At 44.9% G+C, this 24,453-nt stretch overlaps 1 protein-coding gene across 3 annotated transcripts in view; it reads left to right on the top strand.

Annotated features, from left to right (window-relative positions):
• Positions 1-24,453, top strand: part of Wdr27 (WD repeat domain 27) — a 289,190-nt gene that overhangs the window by 86,521 nt on the left and 178,216 nt on the right. For all 3 annotated transcript variants that reach the window (XM_023711986.1, XM_023711985.1, XM_023711984.1), the window contains exons 15-17: positions 1,218-1,351; positions 5,833-5,930; positions 7,564-7,685. In XM_023711986.1, coding sequence (XP_023567754.1) covers positions 1,218-1,351; positions 5,833-5,930; positions 7,564-7,685 — 354 coding nt within the window. The remainder of the gene's footprint in view (positions 1-1,217; positions 1,352-5,832; positions 5,931-7,563; positions 7,686-24,453) is intronic.

The raw sequence follows: 24,453 nt of genomic DNA, 5'->3' as shown, positions 1-24,453 counted from the left end.
TCTGCTCTGCAGCGCCCCTATCCGCTCCTCTCTCTGCTCTGTGGTGCCCCACTCTGCTCCCCTCTCTGCTCTGCGGCGCCCCTCTCCGCGCCTCTCCTTTGCAGCGCCCCATTCCACGCCACTCTGCTCTGCAGCGCCCCACTCCACTCCACTCTTTGCTCTGCATCGCCCCACTGCTCTGACATCTCTCTTCTCTCTCACGGAGAGGTGGGAGAGAGCGGAGTGCAACTTGCCTTGCCTTCTCCCTCTGTGCTGCGGTCCATCTTGTCTCTGTCACTGTGGTTGTCTCTCCACTTTCATGGGTTCCAGTCTTTCCTCCAGGTTCTCACTGAGCCCCAGGGCTCACCCCTCTCTTTCTCTTTTCTTCCCCAGTGTTATTCTTCAGAATCTGGATTCCAGATATTAGAGAGGTTATTATGTTGCTTAGTGTTCCTTATTTGTATTTTCTGTTTTGAGACTAGTTCTCACCGAGTCGCTGAATTGCCCAGCATGCTCGGCGTGAGCTTGCAGTCCTCCTGCCTGTGCTCCAGAGTGCTGGGATTGCAGCCATCTACCACCGTGCAGAGTCCTGGCTTGTGATGGCTCTGCATAAGATGTTTTGACTTTATGATGCTGTGGAAATTATAGACATTCAGTAGAAACTGTATATTGAGTTTTCAGTTCTGGTTTTTCCCTGGGCAAGCAGCTCATGATGTTTTCTGGTAGGGCTGGCAGGCAGCAGGGGCACTCCCCGCTGGCTGCCAGGGGCCAGCGGTGCCGCCCGTGCTGCTCAGGCCCCATGGCAAGTGGGGGACGGAAGGTGGGTTAATGAGGACCGAGCACCCTGTGGGAGAGAATCTGTGGGGTCCCAAGGAGGGAGTAACTGTTCCATAGCTGTCATTGCCCTCAGCTTCTGAGTTGGAGCCCTTGATTATGAGCTGTAACTCAGAATAAACACCACAACTGCGTTTTCAAACATATTTTAAAATTTAACCCCTATAAAATGCTTGCCGCAAGGTTTCCAATTTCCTGCAATGCAAAGATTGTAGATGGGTCGATTTCAGTACTCACTGCAGTAATATTTAACCACAACTCCCTCAGTGATTGAGCAAGCAGAGAAGCCACGGTCGCTGGCCCTCACAAGCATGCATGCACGGGGACCCAGGGATTTGCTTTTGGGGCAGTGCTGCTTCTTGTGGTGTTTGTGGCATCGCAGTAACCACCAGCCTGCTTCTCAGGGCAGAGATGTGCTTCCTCGGCCTGTGCAGGCTGCGCAGTTCTACTACGTGGACTCCTTCATCCTGCTGTCCTGTGGCCCAGAGCTGTGGCTGCTGAAGTATCACCTGGACACGCGCAAAGATGAGCTGCAAAGGTGGACCTCCTGCTGCGCGCGCTTCCCACGGGCTCAGTGGCGGGAGGGGAAGAAGGCTGGTGCTTAGTCCTGCTACCTGTCATTGAGTGCCACCCTGGGTCCCTGTGAGGCGAGTGCCATGGCCGAGTAGCCTGGCTTCTGTGTATGCCACGCGTTCCGATTTACCCCATGAAGGGACCCCTGGTGTGGAGTGGGCTATGGGGCTTAAGGACCCTGAGTTATTGCTTCAGAATAGACTTGGCTGGCATGGGAGCAATTCTTGTTTACTAAAAAGTTAAAAGTATCATTATACACACAGACACACACACACAGAGAAAATAATGGTATTTTTATGTACATCAAACTTGGAGAAATACTCACACTTTGCTATTTTCATTTTCAAAATTTTTATTTATTTTTATTTATTTATTTATTTTTGTGGTACCAGGGATTGAACTCAGCACCTTCACTTGCCAGGCAAGTGCTTATTCTACTTAGCTATCTCCCTGGCCCCTCATTTTCAAAAAATTTTTTTTATGAATAAACAATTACATATTTTTACACAGAAATTTAGAAATTGAACCATATACAGCATTGTAGCAGAACAGTCCTGTGACTTTTTTTTTCTTGTGTCCTTTTTTTCATTTATTACCCATTTAAAAAAAAAAACACAACACTTTTACTTGAGACACAGTATGGTAATAATTGGTATGTCGTGACAAGAAGTACGTATTTAGAAGACCAGAGTGACAGGCATTCCAAGCGTGACCCTGATATTACACATTGCTCTCTTCAGGTATCAGCATATATAGTTAGTCAGGGTGAGAATCCTACCAATTAACTGCTAGTTTCAGAAACCTGCTGGTGTTTCTCAGGATCATTGCCTTGCCCATCTTGTGCATATAAATGTATGGCTTTGCCCCTGTCTTGTTTCCCAGATTTTCTCCTTGCCCTCTCCTATTGTCCAATCCTCAAGTTCTTGCTTTCCTTTTAATTGTGTTATACATTTCTATTTGTATTTCTTCTCTTGAGTTCTTATACTAGGGAAACTATATGATATTTACACACGTGGGTCTGGTTTATTTCACTTATGAGCATATCTTCAAGTGGCATCCACTTCAATATAAAGGCTTCGAGTTTATCATTCTTTATAGCTGAGTAATACTCCATTGTATAAAAATACCACATTTTTTTCAACCATTCCTCATGTGACGGGCATCTTGGTTGTTTCCAAGATTTGGCTATCACAAATTGTGCTGCTATAAACATAGGTACACATATATCACTATGATATGACTTTTTTTTGTGGTACCGGGGATTGAACTCAGGACCTTCACTTGCCAGGCAAGTGCTTGTTCTACTGAGCTATCTCCCTGGCCCCTCATTTTCAAAATTTTTAAAGAAAATATTTGTAGGGTATCAGAGACCTCAACCTATTGAAACTGTTGCATCTGCCTCCCTTGCTGGGTCTCGTGTGCCCGGCTGGGGCCACCTGTTCAGGCAAGCAGAGCATGCTTAGCACACGCTGGCGGGTTGCCGAGATGCCTGACTGCAGGGCTGTCCCTGCCCACAGGTCTTCTGCAGCGAGTGCTATCCAGCCATCTGTCCTTGCCCTGATGGATGTGGTGCTGGCTGGGACTTCCTGTTGGGGGTGTGAAGGGCAAGTGCCGACCCCTCTCAGATCCAGCCGGTGGGGTGAGGTATCTTAGTTACTCATGGCTGGGACCAAAGTACTTGATACCCACAAGTTGAGGGAGGCAAGGTTGACTTTAGCTCACCATTTGTAGAGGTTTCAGTCCATGACTTCATGGTCCCAATGCAGGGTGGCGTGGCGGTGGGGTATGGCAGAGGAGGCACAGTTCATGGCATGGCAGGCTGAAGGCAGGAAGCAGTGAAGCTCCATCTCCCTCTGTGTGTCATTCAGCCTACATGCCAATTGGGTGCCACCCACACCAAGGGTGTGCCTTGCTGTCATCCAGACCAGAAGAACAGTAAGCCAATCAGTGGACTACTCCAGCCGTCACGTACCTATAATCTGGTATCATGCCCGTGGTCTTGCCACCTCGCAGAGCCCTGCCTGTAATCACCGTCTGGACCTCTAACAGCTCCGGGCCTGTGCTGAGGGCTGGCCATTGCCTGGCAGGTGGCTCCCCTTGCTTGCTTTCTCATTGTGCCCATTGTGTCATTTTTCTTTTGACCAAAACCCACAGATAGGCTTGCCTCTCACACCCTGAAGATCTGTAGGCAGAAAGCCCTGGCTTTTCCTGCTATTTGTCAGATCTTGATTTTAAGGTCAGCGCCATGTTCTTGTTTCCACATAGCTCGACTGGAGAGGGGACCTTCAGACCCAGAGGAGCTCCGGGCAGCACACGGGGCTGAAGGACTGCCGAGGGGGGGTGGGCCCTGCTGCCCTGGGGGTCTGGGTAGGGCGGGGCGGGGCTTGGTCTGGCTGCCTCTGCTCTTGGTGGCTGCATCACTGTCCTAGAGCAGTTGCTGCTAGAGCACTCTGAGCCCTCCGTAGGTGGGAACAGGACCCAAGTGAGCTCATATCCCAGAAGCTCATATTCCTCCCACCTGTCCCATCTCATCAATCCTATCCCATTCCATCCATCCATCCATCCATCCATCCATCCATCCATCCATCCACACACACATCCATCCATCCTAATCCACTTATCCTACCTCATTTATTCCAGTCCATCTATTCCATCCGTCTCATCCATCCACTCCACCTGTCCCCTCTTATCCATCCTACTCATCCAGCTCATTTCATCCATCCTATCTATCCCATGTCATCCCATCCCCTCTTATCCCATTCTACCCATCCTGTCCCATCCCCACCCCAACCCATCCCATCCGATCCCATCCCATCCCATCTCACCCCATCCCATGCCATCCCATTCCACCACATCCCACCCCATCCCATCTCATCCCATCCCATCCCATCCCCTCTTATCCCATCCCACCCCACCCCACCCCATCCCACCCCACCTCATCCTATCCCATTGCATCCCCTCTTATCCCATCCCATCCTCTCTTATCCCATCCCATCCCCTCTTATCCCACTCCCCCACCCCCACCCCTTCCCATCACATCCCCTTTTATCCCATCCCATCCATCCCATCCCATCCCATCCCATCCCATCCCATCCCATCCCATCCCATCCATTTCTTGCATCCTTACCATCATCCATCCTATTCTACTCATGCTGTTCTTCACATCCCATCCATTCTTCTATTCCTCTATCCATCGCATCCTCTCTGACTAGCTGGACATTGTAGTGTATGTGGTGACCTAACACAAGTTTTCTCAGTGGAGTGAGCTGAGGTGACGCTGCTCAGCTGTTTCACCTGGTGGACTTGGGGTAGCAATCAAAGACTGCAACCCAGTAGTGACAGAGAAATAGAAAACATTGATCTGGGATTAAAAAGTGTTATATCTCCAGTTTCTAAAGATCATTCAGCAAAATGAGCATGCTTATTTACCACTCCTGGGCCTTCTCCTGCCCTGTGCTCCTAGAGGAATTCACGGGCTGTGACTTGCCGTCTGCTGTTCCTCTCGCTGTCTTTCTGAAGACAGTTTCTCAGCTGAGCAGTTCCTGATTTTATTCACCTTTTCAAAGTTAGCAGCTGCTTTCTGCTCTCTTAGTCACCTTATATATAACTTGAAGCAGCTTTCACTCTGGTAATTTGTGTAACTGCATCTTGTCCCTGGACACTTATTCCCAAGCCTCCCTTAAGGTCTCCTCATTTATGTGGTCTCTCTGTCTCCTTGTTTATATGTGACATTCTTTTTTGGGCCCTTGGAAGCCCTGATGCCTGTCCCAGGACTCTTGACCTAGGTCTTGTCCCTGGACCACTTTCCTCCGTATTGCCTTTCTGTGTTCCTGAGGGTGGTGTCCTTCTTCTGGGCGGCATGGTGCTCATCGGCCTGGCTTCTCCATGCCGCTGCTCTGGGCCTCTCTGCGACATCCTGAACATTTGGTCCTCTACTCTCCGCACTGGAAAGACTACTTCCTGGGATTTCCAGCCGGTTACTTTCCTCTGGGAAATTATTTTTAGAGATTAAGACCACAAATTTGATAAACCATTGCTCACTGCTTCCATTATCCTTCAGAAAACAGTAAGAAGTTGATCATAAGTGGCATTCACAACTGGTTGGCTATATCCTCAAGTATACATATTTTTTTTAGAATTAGGGGGCACATTTGCTTCCTCAAAGTTGGGAATGAGTCATTTTTGGCTATATAATATTATTGCCATAAAGTTTCTTTAAAGGTAAAACAATAATTTCCTAGTGGAAATTAATATTTTTTCCTCAAGGAAAAGTAAGCTATCCAATCCATTTATTCCACCTATCCAATCCTCATATTATAAAATATGAATTACTAAACTAATAGGAAAACTTCATTTTCACTTTTAAGCTTTTAAAAGGTAGGATGTTTAGTTGTAATGGAAGAGAGGACAAAGCCCAAAATTGGTTCTTCTGTGTTTTCTTTACAGGTATAAACTGAAAAGCAGTTATAAGGTCGTTTACCGGGTCTCTCTGTCAAATGCAGCCGATGTGACCAGTTTGTCAGCAGTGAATGGCTTCTATTCCTGTATCCTTGCTCCCTGGTCCTTCCTGTGTGTGACATATTGAGGGCTATTCTTCTGGCAAAGTGTCACTCAGTGTCAGATCAGCTTTCAGTGGTGCTGGGTACTGGTAACACGGAGCCCCAGGCCTCCTGCAGCCATCACACATGCAAGACCTTCACCTTGACCATGGGGACATAAGCTGAGTTATGACCTCTGGCTCACCACCAGGGTGAGCTGTCCAGACATCTCCATCTTTTACTGAAAGTGTGGAGCAATTCAGTGCATTTTCTTGCTAAACTGTCCATACTTACATTAGTTACTTGAGCAGTTAATCCATCTCAGGAAGGACTGAAAGAAATGATAGCAGTTGCTATTCAACAGAATGTGAAACAGAGTCCAAAACTTGAATGTTGTGTGGCTAATCAGTTTCAGTTTTAAAAAATTTAGTTTGTTTAGATGCAAAGCTCTTAATTTTAGGAACTGATTTCATAAATTTCATTTTCTGTATTTAGGACAGGATCTCCAGGGTCTCCAGGGTCTCACTGTGTAATCAGACGTGTAGTGATGCTCATGTATTCAGCCTCCCACTTGCTAGGATTACAGGCTCGTGCCACCACGCCCAGCCTCAGTCACCGTCTCAGCGTGCCCCGCGGGTGGGGCCTGCACAGCATGCTGGGGATTGAACCCGGCCGCTGTGCTCTGCCTAAGCAGGTGCTTTAGTCTGCTGAGCTATCAGGCCAGCCTGATTTCGTAAAATTTTAATGTATTTAAAACAGGTGTGCGTTGAATTCTACTGAAGAGTTATAGTTAAGTTTTTTTTTGTGGAAACGTGGATTGAACTCAGGCCCTTGTGCTTGCCAGGCAAGCACTTATTTTACTGAGCCATCTCCCTGGCCCCTATAGTTAAAATTTTGAAGAACATAAAATGTTATAAGGTCCTGCACATTTTAGTTAGAAATGTGGATTTTGAGTACTAGGATCGTTTGAAAAGAAAAGTCCACTTGACAGAACTGAATCACTATATGTATTCAAAATTGAGTTACCATTTTCACATGTTCTAGTGTCGGCACTGTGTGTACTACTGCACCAGGAGTCCTGCAGGCAGATGCGCACCCTCCGCTGTACAGGCCTGAACCCTGGCTGGTGTGTACTCGGGGTGGCCCATGTCTCCAGAGTTTATAAGTTGTTCCTTACACATCAGCATGTGTTGTACAAAGTGTGGTACAGTTTCCTGAAGCTATGCCACTTTGTGTCACCTCGTGCAGCCAGCTCTGAGCTGGGCCGTCCCCTCTGTGGCTTCATTGACCTTATCTTTGCCTCTGACAGTCTACATTTCAACAGCTGGTTGGTATCTTGATTTGGCTCTCAGCAGCTGTCTCTCGCTCTGCTGCCCACGTTGGCTGCTTGGCACTGGGACCCCACTCACCTGATGCCCCTTTTTCTACTCACCTCTACATGCTCTTGCCAGATACATGGGAGCCAGATGGGCGGAGCCAGGCTGGCCGGTTCCTGTGTAACACCAGAAATTCTTCACTAATCACTCACTTCTGGGCCTTGTGGTGTTCCAGGGCCTAGTAGTATAACAAATGAGTCTGTCTGGTCTGTTTCTCCTGGGAACGATCATGGGGAAGAGTTCCCTAACTGGATTGTTTGCAGACATTGCGCTCACAGCTGGCCGGGACAGGACTTTGGAAGTCTTTGACTTCAATGCTGGCCGCAGTGCCGCGGTGATAGCAGAAGCCCACTCACGGCCTGTCCATCAAATTTGTCAGAATACGGTAAGTTTTTGGGTGGTACGATCATTTGTAAAATTATGAGCTTACAGTGTTTAACACAGTGGCCTGCAGCTTTTTTGGCACAGGGATCTGTTTTGTGGAAGAGTTTTTCCACAGACAGGTTTGGTGGGTTGGAGAGAGAGGTTGGGGATTATTCTACAGGGTAGGCCACCTCCTCCCTCCCATGTGCAGTTCACAGTGGAGTGTGTACTTCTGGGAGAATCTAATCTGCTGCTGATCTGATGGGAGGGGATGTGAGCAGTGGGGGTGGCTGGGAATGCCAGTGAGGCCGCCCGGCGGGCTCGCCACTTGCGTCTGTCTGTGCAGGCCTATACCTAACAGGCTGTGGACAGTTTCCTAACAGGCTGTGCAGTCTGTAGCTTAGGGGTTGGCACCTCCTGGTTTATCAGACATAAATGTCAGTTTACACCTGTTACCAAATCTGTGTTTTTATTGATCATTGAACTCTCTTAAGTCTTGCTGTCTAACTACCTAAGTCTTGCTTACTGAAGAAGATATTTGAATACCATATTACACATACATTTTTGTGCTTTTGTCTTTGATTGTAGGCCCATTTTGAGTCTGTTCTAGTGATGCCTTCCCCTCACCTGGTAAGGCCATGGCTGAGGGAAGGCAGTTGTACACATGCCTGGGATGCAGACGACCCGTGACCTAGCAGCTTGTCTTCTTGGGGGAGGATGTTGGACACAGCTGTCCCTCTTCACAGAGATGTGCTTTGAAGACATTGCTGCCGGGTAATAAAGATGGGATTATGAGGCCCTCATGGCCATTAAGGGCCAGAGAGTCTTGTTCCTAAAGGAGCATCTAAGACTTGTAAACAAAATTCTTTTTTTGTTTTTAATTTTGTTTTTTGGCTTAAAGCTATGATTTTGATATGGTCGGAAGGCTTTCCAGGTTACATGTTGTCTCAGTTACTTTTCTCTCTCATTGCTGGACAAAATACCAAACACCCAATGTTACTGAAGGGAAGGTTTATGTAGCTCACAGTTAGTGGAGGTTCTAGTCCATACTCGGCTGGCTCCAAGGCAGAGTGGCACATGGCAGAGGGCAGCAGCTCATGGCAGTGCAAAGCAGCAAAGATCCAAAGGGAGGAGCAGCAGAAGTGACAGCTATCCAGCTTCTCTTCCTTATATTGTATTCAGGCTGTCTGCCCCAGGGCGGGTGTAGCGCTCACACCCATAATCCCTGCATTGGATCATGAATTAATCACAAACTCTAGAAGGTGCTCCAGTGAGTGCATGAGGATTTGAGGGGACAACTAGGCACAAACCCTTCCACCCCTGCCCCCACGTGGACTCATGCGCATCCCTTTATGCAAATGGCATTTTAGTCCATTTCTAAGGAGTCTTTTTCTTTTTTCTTTTTTGTGGTACTGGGGATTGAACTCAGGACCCTGTACTTGCCAGGCAGGTGCTTATTCTATTAAGCTATCTCCCCAGCCCCAAATTGTTGTTTCTTTTCTTTTTGCAGTACCAGGGAATGAACTCAGGACCCTGCACTTACCAGGCAAGCGCTTATTCTACTGAGCTATCTTCTCGGTCCTTAATCCATTTCTAAGAGTTGCCAAAGTCCTGATAATTTCAGTATTGCTGAAAAGTCTGATTCCTGAGTCTCCTCTGAGATCTAAAGCAAACTCTTAGCTGTGAGCCCCTGTATAAATGAAAAGTCAAGCACTTCCAGCGTTGAAAGCCACAAGATAGGGCTGGGGAGATGGCTTAGTGGAATAAGCACTTCCCTGGCAAGTGCAAGGGCCTGAGTTCAATCCCTGGTTCTGAAAAAAAAAAAAAAAAAAAAAAAAAAAAAAAAAAAAAAAAAAAAAAAAGAAAAGAAAAGAAAAAAAGAAAAAGAAAAAAATTCACAAGATAAATATTATTATTCCAAAAGGCATAAACAACAGGATAAAAAGTACTGGGATCAAAGCAAGTCCCAAATCCAGCAGGGCAGACATTAAGTCCTGTAGTTCCATGTGGAACATCTGAAGTGATCTGTGATGAGTTGTGAGCTCCGTCTCCATGGCACTTTTGGGGTAGCTCCTACGGCTTCACTCTTAGGCCTGCTTTCTTCCCTCCTTGCAACTTTCCTTAGATGATGCACATTTCTGGCTTTTCCAAACTGCTGGAATCTCCAGTGAGCTACAGGCTTCTCACTCACAGCTTCACATACTGCTCTCTCAGACACACTGCCTGGCTTCCCAGGCCTTCTGAAATCTAGGTGGAAGCCTTCTTAACCTCAGAACTCTTGCATTCTGCATGAACCGAAAAACCAATGCCACATGGATGATGTCAAAGTCTGCTGCCAGCTGGAGCAGTAGCCAGGCTTTCTTCTCTCTTGCCTGTAGAGGTTGAATGCCTGGATTGCTGATCACCTTGACTCTGATTCTGAGGAATAAATTCTCTATGCTGTTGCCATTTTGGAACCTGGTATGGCTGCCGCCACCATTCTGTAACGTGGTGCTCTGTGGCTTTCTCCTCAAAGGAAACTCTTTCACTTTTTGTAGTTCTGAGGCTGCAAAAGGTGGAGACTCGCTGGTGCTTATGATGCTCTCAGGCTATCTTTTCTATTCTACTGTTCCTTCTTGGCAAAGGAGATCCTCTCACCTCCATCTTTGCTGTTCACAGCCTTCCTGATGCTTCCTTTCTGGCCAAACTCTCAACATTTTAAATCATCCTGCTGATTTCTGTGCTCTTGATTCTCAACAAAAATCAGACTAAACTAGCCATATCACTGCCTCAACATTCAACTGCCTTGAAATTTCTCCTGCAAGATCAATCACTGTGCTGCTCTTAATCTCAATCTCAGGCAAAATCTCTGGACATGAGCAACATGCAGACAAACTTTCTGCCAAGCCATAGCACACATTGTCTGGAGTCCAAGAGCCAATGCAGTCCTTCTTCTGAGAAGAAGCTTCCCAACCTGGTCTCCACAGGCAGGATTTCTATCAGCCTTCTGGTCTTCTGAGTGCTGACCAGAATCTCCCAAACAGAACAGCCAAAAGTGTTAGAGCTCTTCTCTTTCAGGCAGCATCTTAGAACCTTTCATGTCTCTTTCTGTAAGCCATTCCCAGAGGCCCTAGAACCATATAGTCATAGTTACAGCAACAACCCCACTTCTTGGTACCAAATTCTGGCCCTTGTTGTTGGGACAAAACACCTGATGCCCAACACTAAGGAGGGAAAGATTTATGTAGTTCACAGTTAGTGGAGGTTTCAGTCCATACTCGGCTGGCTTCAAGGCAGAGTGGCACATGGCAGAAGGCAGCAGCTCATGGCAGTGCAAAGCAGCAAAGATCCAAAAGGGAGGGGCACCAGAAGTAGCAGTTAGGCAGCTTCTCTCTCTTCCTTATATTGTATTCAGACTGTCTGCCCCAGGGCGGGTGTAGCGCTCACACCCATAATCCCTGCATTGGATCATTAATTAATCACAAACTCTAGAAACTCTCCCAGGGATTGCATGGGGCTTTGAGGGGACAACTAGGCACAAAGTATAATACAAGTTTAGTTTAAAATGCCTTCTGAAATTTTCTCTAGGATGCAGGGACTTCATTTTGTTTTCTGAGGAGTCAGGCATGTGTGAAGAGACTATCCAGTTTTCTAGGTTCACTGAAAATTTTTGCTGAATAAAGCAGCACATGTTGTGATTGAAGTCTAATGGGAATAAGATTCTTTGAGTGGAGCTATCTTATGGATTTCATTGCTGTGTGCTCTGTTGGAATATGAGTGCTGGGAAGACTGCGGAGGATGCGGAGGGGGCAGCCACTGGGGGTTCATGGCTCCATGTCTAGGAAGGGTGGCCCCACTGGTCACCCTGAGGGGTTGTGAAGAGAACAGATCCAGGGACTCTGCAGTGGACAGTGGGCAGAGTGCTGGCCAGAGGGCACCTGGAGGAGGTGCTTTGCTCCCTAGCCACTCTGTTGGCTTCTCTGCTCTCAGCGGGAAGTAGGTCTGTGAAGGCTTGTATAGGCTTCTGATCTTGGCAGCACTGTTTAAGCTTCTTCCCTCAGCAGTTTATTATCAGAATGTTTTTTATTTCATTGGAAGTTTTACTGGGTTGAGCACCATGACAAATAATAGCTGGAAGATGTGAAAGGGAGTATTACTATATTTCTGCATCTGTCTTTGTACAGTATCTTATCTTACTCATACAAAGAGAATAAACGTGATTTTAAACACTGTGCAGTGGTCCCCAGATGAATGAGGGATGCCTTTGAAGAATTATTTAACTTCTTTATGAGTCTTAAAACCGCAAACTTAAAGCCAGAGTACATGTTAGTGACGTCAGTGTAGTTGTGATGGGAAAGAACTATGATTTGTGGGAAGGACGGGCTCTTGACTTCTGGACCATGGCCATTTGTAGGTAGTTTCACAGTGCAAACTATCAGGAGTGGGTGGAGTTTCGGGTTGATTATAGACTATATATTCCTAGACCTTCAGTGAATTCCATATTAAATTAACTTTTATTATGATTACTAATCTAAACATCTTATATTTTAGATATTATGACCTGCTAATTTAAGTATGATTCAATGAGCCATGCATAGCTAATATTTGGATGCAGAAATGTTAAAGTGTAATAAGTCTGATTTGTTAAATTGTTAGTGAAACTACTGGGTTAGGCATTCATCTTTACAGCACGTGATTATAGATTAAGACTTTGCTGTCTTCCTTCTGGCCCCTGCATGCCCAGAACATGGTGTATGCTCACCAACACTTGCTGATTTGATCTATGCCTGAAGCTATGACTCTTCCCGGGAGGTCTCAGTGGGGGTCAGGGTGTGGCTCAGGGCTGAGCGTGCACTCAGCATGTTTTATGCCCACTGTTAGGTCTCAACACCAAGCCCCGAAAAGCTGTGCATCTAGATAGCAAATAGTTTATTGGAAGAATGAGCAGCCAGAGTGTGACAAGTAGGATTTAAAAGTGTTAATGTGTGATTGTTGAGACTCAATATGTGAACACTCACCTAAAGACAAATATTGCTAATATTCAGATATCTCTCTGGTACATTCGTCGTTGGATAATCCAGTTGAGAACTGAGTGAGTTTATGAAATATTGAAATGACTCATTCTTGAGTTAAAGTTTGTCAGTCATGATAAAAGCATCTAATGTGTGATGTCCTTTGATGTTGTTGAAATTGCACCCACATATATTTCTTCTTGTACTTTTTGTACACTTGTTCCTTCTCATCTTCTAATTATTATGAGTTGGAAACAGCTTTCTTTTCATTACTTTTTGAATTTGTTATACATGACTTTAAGGTGGTCATGTTAAGGTCAATTATAATTGTGTGTGTGTGTGTGTGTGTGTGTGTGTGTGTTTCTGTATTTGGAAAATGGTCTGTCAGCATTTCCATTATAAATTCCCATTTTTTTTCTTTGAGTTTTTAATTCTTTTTGGGTTTACAACAGACCCATAAAACTTGGTCTAGATTGAAATTTGGCAGATTGGAACTCGATCTGAGATTTCTTTTTTAAGTTTGGTTCCAAAATTTGTTTTAAATTGTTACAGATGTTTAGACTGCAAATGCAAAATATATTTTCAGAATCTTAAATTTTTTTACTTATGACTTAAAACATAAACCCATAGTTTTACAATGTGGGGAAGACAATTCTTTTAAGCTTAGCTAACCAATTTTTCTCATATTTTCAAGAGCAGTTGTTTTATTTTGGGAAATGGTGCAATGCTGGTTATTGTGACATCTTGTAATTTTCCTGTTTCCTTTCCTCTCTTTTCCTGTTTCATGGCAGAAGATATTCTAACTTTTTGCGTGCTATGCTTTTTTGTTAAAGAACTAAGTAGGATACTGTATGCAAGTTGCTTATCTCATGCTAGCTCGTTAATGAGCTTATTTTCAAACAAAATTTATTTTCAAATAAAAATTTAAAAGGATGATGCATGTTGTCTTAGAAAACTTACTTTTCACCCACGCCTAGGTTCACATCAGACTCTGTTCCATGCTTGCTGTGGGGGCAGTCAGAAGCTTGTGTTAGACCTGATCTCTGCTTTTGAGGAAGGGACTGCTTTGGAGGGGATAGGTGTGGTTCATCCCTACCTCTTCTTCTGCATCCTGAGACCCACGTTAGATGGAGGCAGGAGGCTCCATGCACGGAGGCCCCATGTCTGTTCTGGTGCTATAATAAAATCCTGGGGCATTATTGATGAAGGCTGAATTTATCACCCAAAGTTTAGGGCTTAGAAGTCCAAGCTCAAGGTGCTGATGGCTCAGATTCTAATGCAGCACGTCTTGGCTGCATCCTCACATAGCAGAAGAGAAGACAGGCTCCCTGCAGCCTCCTTGGTCCTACCAGGAGGAGCCTGCCCTTGTGACCTACTCACTTCTCCAAAGCCCTAGCTTAGTTCTCCTCCCACAGGGTTGCATTTCAATGTAGGGATTCTGAGGGACACTACATGCAGACCATGGCACTGTGCAACCACTAGGCTGTGTAGGTAAATTTGCATGGGTAGAGTTCTAGGAGTGCAAGAGCCTAAGCTCTTGCTCACTCAGGATTTAGGGGTATCATGAGTGTGCCTGTGGGATTCTCACTACCTGCCTTGAAGACTGTGTATAAATATGCATCCCAGAGGCCAGGACCTGGGTCTCTCCAGGGCTGTACTGCTTCCCTTCCACTATTATCTGCATAGGAATGGTGACTATTTTCAATCTCTGTCTTGTATATCTGACAGTCAACTCCTGCAGAGGAGTTCCACATAGTCAACATTTGATCTCAGTTTACAAGGTACAAGGCTCAAGTGGGAGAACTGTGAGCTGTGCCCTGGCTGACCTAAAAGTTCAGGGGAGACCCTGCATGTGGTGTTTTTAGTCAGTTGTCAGTCATTTGATGTACTGAAGGATTTACTGGCTGAATCCCCTGTGGTTGAATCAATCCCTTAATCCTCTTGTGCCTTTAGTTTGGGTGTTTGTCATTGGAACCGCCCAGCAGATTGCTGTGTATTATCTGTACTCATATTTGTGTCTGTTGAGATGGACCGTATTACTGCTGCTCTCATCAGCCTTGCCTGGTGTGGGGAAAAACGTGTAAACTCTTATGCTGTGCAGGCAGTATCGGTTTTCAGTAGATGACAGGTGTGTTTTAAATGTGTGGAGACTGATTTACCTCAGACATGGATGTGGGGTTTTCTCTGGCCCCATCCTAGGGATTTTTGGTATTTATGAATCTCATATGCTGTGGTTTCTAAAAGAGTTGGGCTGGGGTGGGAGGTAAGTCACCTGGAGAGAGAGAAAGCACTTCCAAACTCCAAGATGCTTGAGGCGTGGGTGCGTGGCAATAATGGTTTATCATCTTTAACCACTTACCAGTCCAATTATTTAAATACAGGATGACAAAAATTGTATTTTTTGTTACTTTTGATTTAACCACTTACAAGTCCAATTATTTAAATACAGGATGACAAAAATTGTATTTTTTGTTACTTTTGATTTAACCACTTACAAGTCCAATTATTTAAATACAGGATGACAAAAATTATATCTTTTGTTACTTTTGATAACAGGAAATACAAAAAACAATTTATTAAATTTATTCAGTATGAGAATTGACTGGTTGAAATGACACGTGCCTGAGCAGTACTTGGGGCAGTCATTGTATAAACAAATGTGTTGCCTGAGTGACACTCAGGGAAACTACTAAGTAGTCCAGTGCTTTCTGGTTCTATAACTCTGTCAAAAATGATGAGTACTAGTGGAACTTTATATATATACCCCATTTAAGAGATTTTTAAAATCTGTTTGATAAGATTAAGTTTTATTAAGATCTTGTATCTCATTTGCTCTTTCTATAAACTCTTAGTCAAATAGCTGTATGGTAGAAAAGTGGTTACCATCAGCCTTGGGGCCAAATCCTTAAGTCATTACTTGTTCCTAATAGCGTAGTAGGATTGGCCAATATTCTTGACACTGGGGCAAAGTTCCAGACACTTGCAGTTTAAAGCAGGAGTTTAGCAGCCTATCATTGTGTGGTTGGCTGGGCGTAGCGAAGTGAGCACTGAGGAACCGCTTCGCCAGCAGCAGTTTGGGGGCAGGAGGCCTAGGAGTTCTTTACAAATGAAAGATTTGCAGATCTACACCCTTGAATCTGTGCTGGTGGGTTTTTGCTGACTGTTGAGATGATTTCAACATAACTCTCCTTGTCCTAGTTTGAAGTACTTGGTTTCTTTTTAACAATAATAATCTCTTCCGCAACCATACATCCTTTGGCCCCAAATTTATACATGGTTCTTTCCAGACCAAAATGTAAGTTTTCCAAAAGTTTTGCTCTGCTTCTTATGCTTGATTTTTCTCTATAAGTATGGCTAAAAGTAGCCAGAAGGACCCGTGATACATCCATAATATTAGGTACTCTTGAAATTTTCTTCACTAGATCAATTTGTCCATTGTGCTTAAACACAGCCTCCCACAAAATATCAGGACATGGATAGAGTGTGAACTAATTTATCTTATTAGAGTGTCACATTCATGGTCTCCAGGCCAATTCTCGTTACAGTTCTTATTCCCAATTGAAACTTCATGAACCTGGCCTCTATTGCTCACATTCTTATAATCATTCTTGTCTTCTGAGATTTGATCAGAATTGTCCATCAGGCTCCTCTTATAAAACACAGTCTTTCTTTCTCTAGCCTGTTTTTCCCAGACTTTCCAAACTTTCCCCACTAAACCAGAGCTAAATGCTTCTATCACAGACTTTCACATTTCTGGGATAAGTTACAATCCCTGCCCCCTCCTATGCACAGAACTTAAAGGAGGAGAGGTTTAATTGACCCAGAGTTTCAGAGAGTTCAGTCCATGGTTAGCTGATTTCAAGATAAAATCTGACTGAAGGGTATGGTGGAAAAGAAACCACTGTTTACTTCCTGGTGTTTGGAAGGCAGATCAGGGGTGCATTACCAGAGAGGAAGGGATCAGGGACCAGATATTCACAGCTCTGGGAGCCCACTCAGACACACCCAGTACTGTATTTTACTAATCCCATAGGGGTCTTTCGAGACAATCTAGTTGACAGTCCATTGTAATTGTGTAACTTTTGAGAGCTGTTTCAACTTGAACTTGGTATAGATGAATATATATACGTGTGTGTACTTGGATACTTGCATGTCTGCATATTAGTGAATATATATGCGTGCATATAGGCACCTATGAATATGCCTAAATGTATGACTGTGCAAAGTGTGTGCATGCGCACACGAATGGGTATGCAGGTATGCATTTACACCTACTGACTTAATTTAAAAATAACTTTTGTGCTTGGCACTGTTCCATGGACACATAAGACCAGAGAACAACAAAGTCTTTATGCTTGAGGAAGTCTCCTCTCAGAGGGAAGGCTCTTGCGCTGACCAGGTGCTCTGTGATGCTCAAGTGACTTGTGAGCAGTGCACACTGAGGAAGGGGCCCAAGTGTGCAGTGACAGGACTAGAGTGCAAAGAGGGGAGTCTGTATGTTGTAGCTGTGGGACAAATATTTGTCTTGGGTACAGGCAGAGCATGAAAGTTTGAGTGCCAGTGACATGCAGATTCTGCGTGTAAAGTGTGTGGCCTGCAGCAGCTGTGAAGATGCATACCTAGCTCTCAGGGTGTAGCTTGGCTTTTCAGCTTATAGACGCCAAGGGCCAGTGGTGTAACTACTATGATGATGTTGTTATAGCCCAGAGGACGGCACAGTGCCTGAACTTGCACGTGCTCGGGGATGGGATCAGGGCTTCTGCAGGAAGGGAGCTGCACTCTGGAGGCAGAGCGGAGCTGCCCATGTTTGCTGGGGGCTGGACTCTGAGGCTGGTGCCGGGCCTGGCCCTCTAGGCTCACAGCAGTAGTGGGAAGAGAGATGCCCCGCGTTACAGCTCTCATACCTTCCCTCCCTTTCCTGGGTATTCCTGGTGGATTCTCTGCTCTGCTCTTGTTGTGAACTCCATTTCAGAGTTAGCTCCTTTTGACCAAATGTCTGCTCTGGTGTCTTCTTGTAGAGAGTCCTTCCCAGTCTTTTCCAAGAAGTTTACATTTGTAATGCCATGGAAAAGTTATTGGAATGCTGGTAAGCTAATTCCAGCCTACCACTTCCAGTGTGACCCATGGTGACAATAAAGACACTGAGGAATATTTGTAGTTGTGGAGAACCAAGGGGTACTAAGTCCAGCTAGGATGATGTCTATCTGGAATAAAGGCCCTGGCCCAAGGCCAAATCCAGGTTTTATTAATTTTTGAGGAGGGGAGTGGCTCAGGGATGAATGACCATGAGATTTGTGGTGTGTGAGTGTTGTGAACTGGGCTAGGTAGATGACCTGAAATCACCTCTGCGATCTGCAGCGGGAAAGATGTAGAGAAGGAGCAATCTGTATGACACAGTTTGAAGCAGGACCTAATATTTTGTGGTCAGTGCTGCCTTCAACTCTGTAATTTTTTATACCCTGGAAAGTCATAGCCTCTTGTCTCCAGGTTCAATCCCAGCTGACACCATGGAACATGGTTATCCCTCCCACCTGGCTCACACTATGGGGCAGAGTTGTACTGGCCTATCACCTTGCTTCAAAGGCTACATGTCAGCACCTTGACTGGACAGATATGCATGGCTTCCAGCCAATGAAAGGATAAGGAGGAGTCCTAGCTGTGGAAATAGGGCCAGGGTTAGCCAAAATGGAGAGAATGGATGTTTTTCGAGGGGAGTGATCCAGGTGTTCCTCCACAGTTCCCCCTTCTTTGCTTTGAAGAAACTGGAACAGTCGGTATGGTGTGGTTGTGAATCCTGTGTGTCACACTTTAGAGAGAATTATAAACAGGAGAATGAGCACACCAATTCCAATATAAAATCAGAAGTGAGCCTTGAGACATGCAAATGGATTCAATTTTTCTGTATCATCAGCAAACTTATCCCAATCTTTAATTTGGTTGTCAAATGCAACTGTAGTAACATAGACAGCACTTTTCTCTGAAGAGCATCTATATCCATAATAATATTTTGATGGATTGATTCTTGTGTTTTGATCACTTCCCAAGGCTGTAGGCTCTTATTATATGGTAAAGGGGTGCTACAAAAAAGTGCCAGTCATATTATGGTGACACTTTAAACCTTGTTGCAATTGAAAATTTTCAATTTAATCTCCCACCCCAAGAAGGGTGTTTCTAAAATGCTCACTGTCTCAGTTTCTTTTCACTCATTGCTGGGACAAAAATTCCCAACACCCAAAGTTATGAAAAGAAAGGTTTATTTAGCTCACAGTTTGTGGAAGTTTCAGTCCATATTCAGATGGCTCCAAAGCAGAGTGGCACATGACAGAAGGCAGCAGTTCATGGCGGTGGAAAACAGTACAGAGCAAAGGGAGGAGCAGCAGCTGCAGCAGCTAGCAAGCCTCTCTGCCTGCCTCCTATTGCATTCAGTCTATCCACTCCAGGACCAGTGTACCACTCACACTCATAATCTCAGAAGCTCTCATGCCCATAATCCCAAATTAGATCATGAATTAATCACACACACTAGAAGCCCACTCCCCCATCACTGTTTTGAGGCTTTTGGGGGAGAGATAGACACAAACTGTAATGCTCACTTGGGTTTGTAACTTTATATCAATTTCTCAAGGAATTTTACAGTTCTCATAAGCAGTTCCTGTCCAACTGTCTACACAGTGAGCAGTCTGTCTACTTGGCTCTGAATGAGCTAAGGCTGCACAGCCACTAGCTGCACTGACCATCAAAAGCACTAGGGAGGTTATCCCCACTATAATTAATCCAATAATCCTCTTGGTCCAATTTCCTAAATCTCATGAAGGTCTCTACCAAGAGGGAAGTAGGAGAATGATGCCAAGTCTCTGTCAGATTGATTGAAGCTCTGAGCATACCGCCCATTAGCACTACTGTGCAGTCGCTGGAAGGATGTTCAAGCAGGATAACATGGGTTAGATAACAGCCAGTGCACTAGAGTGTATTTTCTTGCCTCTGTATTTTCCGTATTGACGACACAGGACCATGAATACACACGGACACTTCTATACACCTACGACCTGCTAATGCTACTCTTTCTTTTCCTCCATCTACAGCTGCAGATGCCAAGTCTGCACTGTCCAGGATGAGAGATAGGGCTGGCTTCCATAAAGTATGTTGTATGGGCCCAGTTTTATCATTGATAGATGAGCATGTGTATGGGAGGATTGAGGCCTCTACCTGACCAGGTAACACTGGACAAGGCCTCTGAGGTTGTGATATTATCGGGAGAGCCTGAAAAGGAAATTCGTGCCCGTCTCAATCCTTTCCCAGAAGGACTCTTCAGGCAGGCCAATCTACAAAGGAATCATTAAACTTGCATAGAGCCTGCCCATGGCATGGACCCTCGTAGGGCTTCCAGGGCCCCAAATCACCTTCCTCAAAATGAGGGCATGAGCATCTGGAGAAGAGATAGGAGTGTTCTGTCTAAAATCTTGAGCAAAGTTTCCCTCTGAGGGAATAGAACGTAAGGTTAGTAAGGCAAATGGTCCCTTGGACAGCTGTACTTTCTGAGTCTCATCCACAGCCAACATGCAAAGGCTGGAGTCTTGCTACAGATGGGCTACATGGAAGGGTAGAAGCACAAAATGGGAGGGGATGTTAAACGAGTCCGCTCTTGTAAATGCATTAGCATTTGCAGGCTGGGGCTGCAGGCTGGATATATATATATTATATATCATATTCATTTACTCTCTGTGGAATAGAAAACCTCAGGGGGCCTTTTTATCCACATGAGGGGGCTAAGCAAGCATGGATTAGGTATATAAGCTGAGGAGTCTTTTTCCTGAACCACAGGAATGCACTCTGTAACTGCTTGGAGCTCAAGCACTGCGAAGAAAAGATTCTCAGATGACTGAACCAAACCCTCGCTGCCAACTAGGTGGCAAGCCTCATGAAGTCTGCTGCAGGCCTCTGCAGGACAGTGAGCGACAGGCTGGCAGGTTCATTGCTGCAGGTCTCAGCAGAGAGCTTCCCATATTGTGACCCATGTGTAGTGAGTGGGATTCTGGTTATGGGACAGCTCTGATGGTCATAATGTCTCTGGATTATCTGTGGAAATACAAACATGTCCTTGGCCCCAACTTAAGGGTGATGCAGGACCATTCCAAACACCTGTTTGATGGTCATGTCAAGTGGGGTTCAGAAAAGTTAAAACATATGTAGCAAAGTTTTGACCCTGTTTTCCCCCTTCTTTTGTTTAGCTAAGTCTTTTGTTTGTTTGTTTAAATGAGTGTGTTTGAATATTGTTTGACCTTGGCGATTGTAGGGCATCTCTGTAACAAGCTTTATCTTCTAGTTATCAAGAAAACTCTGAAAATGTCTACTATTGTAGGCAGGGCCAATATTAGGTTTTATTGTTTGTGACGCAGTTCAGGTAGCAAGGGCTGAGCCTCAGTGCTGTATGACATGCTGGCTTTGTCTACCTTGTTATGGTTATTGTCTAGTTGTCCCCCCAAAGCCTCATGCAGTTATGGGGCAAACTTTTAGAGTTTGTGATTTGTTCTTGAACCAATGCAGGGGATTATGGGTGTAAATGCTGCTGCGATTATGAGTGTGAGTGCTACACCCGGACTGGGGCTGAGAGCCTGAATGCAACCTAAGGAGCCAGACTTGCTCTCTGTTGCCGTTGTTGCCACTGCTCCTCCCATTTGCTCTTGCTGTTTTGCTGCTTTCCATGAGCGGCTGCCCTCTTCCATGTGCCACTCTGCCTTGGAGCCAGCTGATTATGGACTGAAACTTGCATTAACTGTGAATTTCTTCTTTAATTTTGGGTGTCGGGTATTTTGTTCCAGCAAGGAGAGAAGTGTAACTGAGACAACCTGAATGACAGCATGGATCATGTGTGAGGAGGTACCTATAGAGGCATGAGTGTATTTAGCTTTGTTAAAAGAGGTTATGTGGGCAATATTCATTTGCCGACCGGTTAGTTCTAGGACTTCTGAGATTGCAACTCTGTTGAGGAGTACGCCCAGGAATGAGCTGACAGGCAGGGCATGACCTCAGTTTGTCTAGCACACCTTCATTGGTGCAGGTCTCGAAGGGGCAGCTGGCCTTGGGGTGCAGACCCTGGGTGGCATGTGTGACAGCAGGGGTAGCGTTCCTGCCATCACCAAGCCCACACGAACGATGGCTGTAATCTGTCTTCAGATGGTGGCTGAGGCCAACGGAGACACTGCTTTCTCCACGTACATCTAGACAGTGGGAACAGGGCCTTGGAAACAGTGTGCCTGTGTGCGGTGCTTCCTGGGAGGAATTCCGGGCATTTCCAGTCCCTCGTTGAAGGCGGGCCTTCACAGAGCATACCCGTGAAGGCTGCCTGGCTTCCTTCCCGGAGACAGCGACCCACCAACTTGCCAGTGCAGCGGCTGTTCCTCTCTCTTAACCCTGCCTTCACCTCACCTCAGCTGCTGCACTATGGTGCCCTGTACAGTGGCTGGGAGCAGGCCGACTGCCCGAGGTCTGATGGCCTGCAGGGCGGGTATCATACGATGGGAAGCATTTTGGTGTGCTCTTGGATGGGGTATTACACCAGGAAAAATATTTTTGGGTTGTTTTTATGGGAAAGTAGCTTGTTTCATTTCCTGAAAATAAACATCTGATGGATGGACAATGGAATGAAAGGAAAGAAGAGTGAGGTCGTAGAGGTTTGCCCCACATCTGTAGGCCTCATTCTGAAGACATCACTTTCATTCTTGCGCACTTATTCAGCATGCATCTCAGAGCTCAGGCTGCCCACAGGTATGTGGCCGCTGCTGCCTGCAGGCCAGGCCTGCCGCAAGACCAGCGCAGCAGCAGCACAGTTGGTAATCGATCCAGAGGCCCCATTTCCAGTAAGATGTCCACTTCCCTTTGAGTTTAAGAAATGGGCCGACAGTGCTTGAGTCCTCTAACTCCTAATACCTCCTCTGAAACTTCCTCTGTCTCTTGCCTTATGTTGCACAAGCAGAACTCATTTCCTTTCATCATAGCATTGACAAAAGAGCCTTCTGCATCAGAGAGTGATGGCCATGTTTATTTGTAACATCTTTCAGTGACTCTTAGATTGGGAATGCATAAGCTTTATAATTTATTGATGTCTTTAAAATTAGCAGGTTTCTGTCTTTATTTTTATTTATTTTTGTACTAATAAAAATAGTATTTACTCAGAAGCATTCAGAATGTTAACAAAGCAGTTGCAACTTTTTTTTTTTTTTTTTTGCAATTACAGAGTGGTATTCAGTTAATAGAACAACAATTATTTCATATCAGCTGCATCAGAGACAGCTGAAGATGAAAAACTACCATCCCCATATATAACTAATTTGTGCTGCACACCAGCAAGAACCTGCTTTACATTTCCACGCCAACTTACAACCCCCCTACTGTACCAGGCAAGGTTAGTGGGTTAGTGGCTATTGAAAATACCAGGATAGGGCTAGCTGAAGACACATTCGGTAGTGTTAACTATACAAAAAAAAAAAAAAAAAAAGACACTGTACAGTTTAAAAACAAATCTTACACAACCTTGCATTTCACTTTCTTTTCTTCAAAAAGAGTGAGTTGTGTACAAGGGGGTTAAATGCTTTATAGACAAGAGAAAAACTGCGTTAGAACCAACTTATTCATCATCATCCTCTTCTTCACCCTCCTCATCCTCTTCCTCTTATTCCTCCTCTTCCTCCTCCTCCTCCTCTTCCTTCTTTCTCTTGATTTTTTCAGCTTTGATGGCTCTCCCTTTTTTTGCTGCATCAGGTTTTCCTTAAGCCCGGTAGGCAGCGATGTACTTTTCATACTTTCCCTTCAGCTTAGCAGCCTTCTTCTCGTGTGGCTGCTTATCATCTGCTGCAGTATTATTCCACATTTCTCCAAGATTCTTTGTGACATCACCAATGGAGAAGGCAGGATGTTCTCCTTTGATTTTTGGGTGATACTTAGAACAGAACAAGAAGAAGGCTGAAGGAGGTCTCTTGGGTGCATTGGGATCCTTGAACTTCTGGAGGAATATAAGTTTTCATTTCTCTTTCATAACCAGCCTTGTCTGCTTTTTCCATGTCTTCAAATTTTTCTTTTTCTCTATCAGACATGGTCTTCCACCTCTCTGAGAACTTCTTAGAAAACTCTGAGAAGTTAACAGAAGCACCTGGGGGTGGTTCTTGTGCTCCTCTTGGCAAGTATGCAGAAAGAATGCATATAGTGACATCTTGTTTCTCAGCTTCTTAGGATCTCCTGTGCCCATGTTTACTTGTTTTCCTCAGCGAGGTACAGAGTCACTCAGTACCCGTCCAGCTCTCATTTGCCCTAGCACTGTCTCTGTGGAGCTCAATCTGTCTTTATTTTTAAAACTTGATAGGATACTGTCTTTTTTTTTGCTCTTTCAATAAGGTATTTGCTTTTTATAATGTAAATATGTAGTACTGGATGGATAACTCAAATTGAAAAACTAAGAATCACATGAAGATTTAAACTTGTAGAAACTGTTACATAGGAGATTTTAGATTTCACTGATGGTCACTTACATTGATCTTTGCTTATTGGTTTTAGGTCTTACTGTGCTTTTATAAAAATATATGAAATGACTACTGATGTAGGTAAAAGACTGCGCTCTCCTTCTTCTCCCTTTTTCAGCACCACTGCTATTTGGGTATGAGTCTTTCTCTAGTGTACACTTGAAAACAGCACAGAGTATTGGTCTGTGTACTGTTCTTTCACACAGTGCCAGCAAACCACACAGCTCTGTGTGGATTCATTTTACTCTACATCATTGTTTGTGTTTTATCCATTTTGATGCATTTT

Source organism: Octodon degus, unplaced genomic scaffold (assembly GCF_000260255.1).
Source record: "Octodon degus isolate 3935 unplaced genomic scaffold, OctDeg1.0 scaffold00022, whole genome shotgun sequence".
Lineage (NCBI taxonomy): Eukaryota > Metazoa > Chordata > Mammalia > Rodentia > Octodontidae > Octodon > Octodon degus.
Note: the sequence above shows the minus strand (reverse complement) of the source record. Positions and strands in the feature narration are given on the sequence as shown.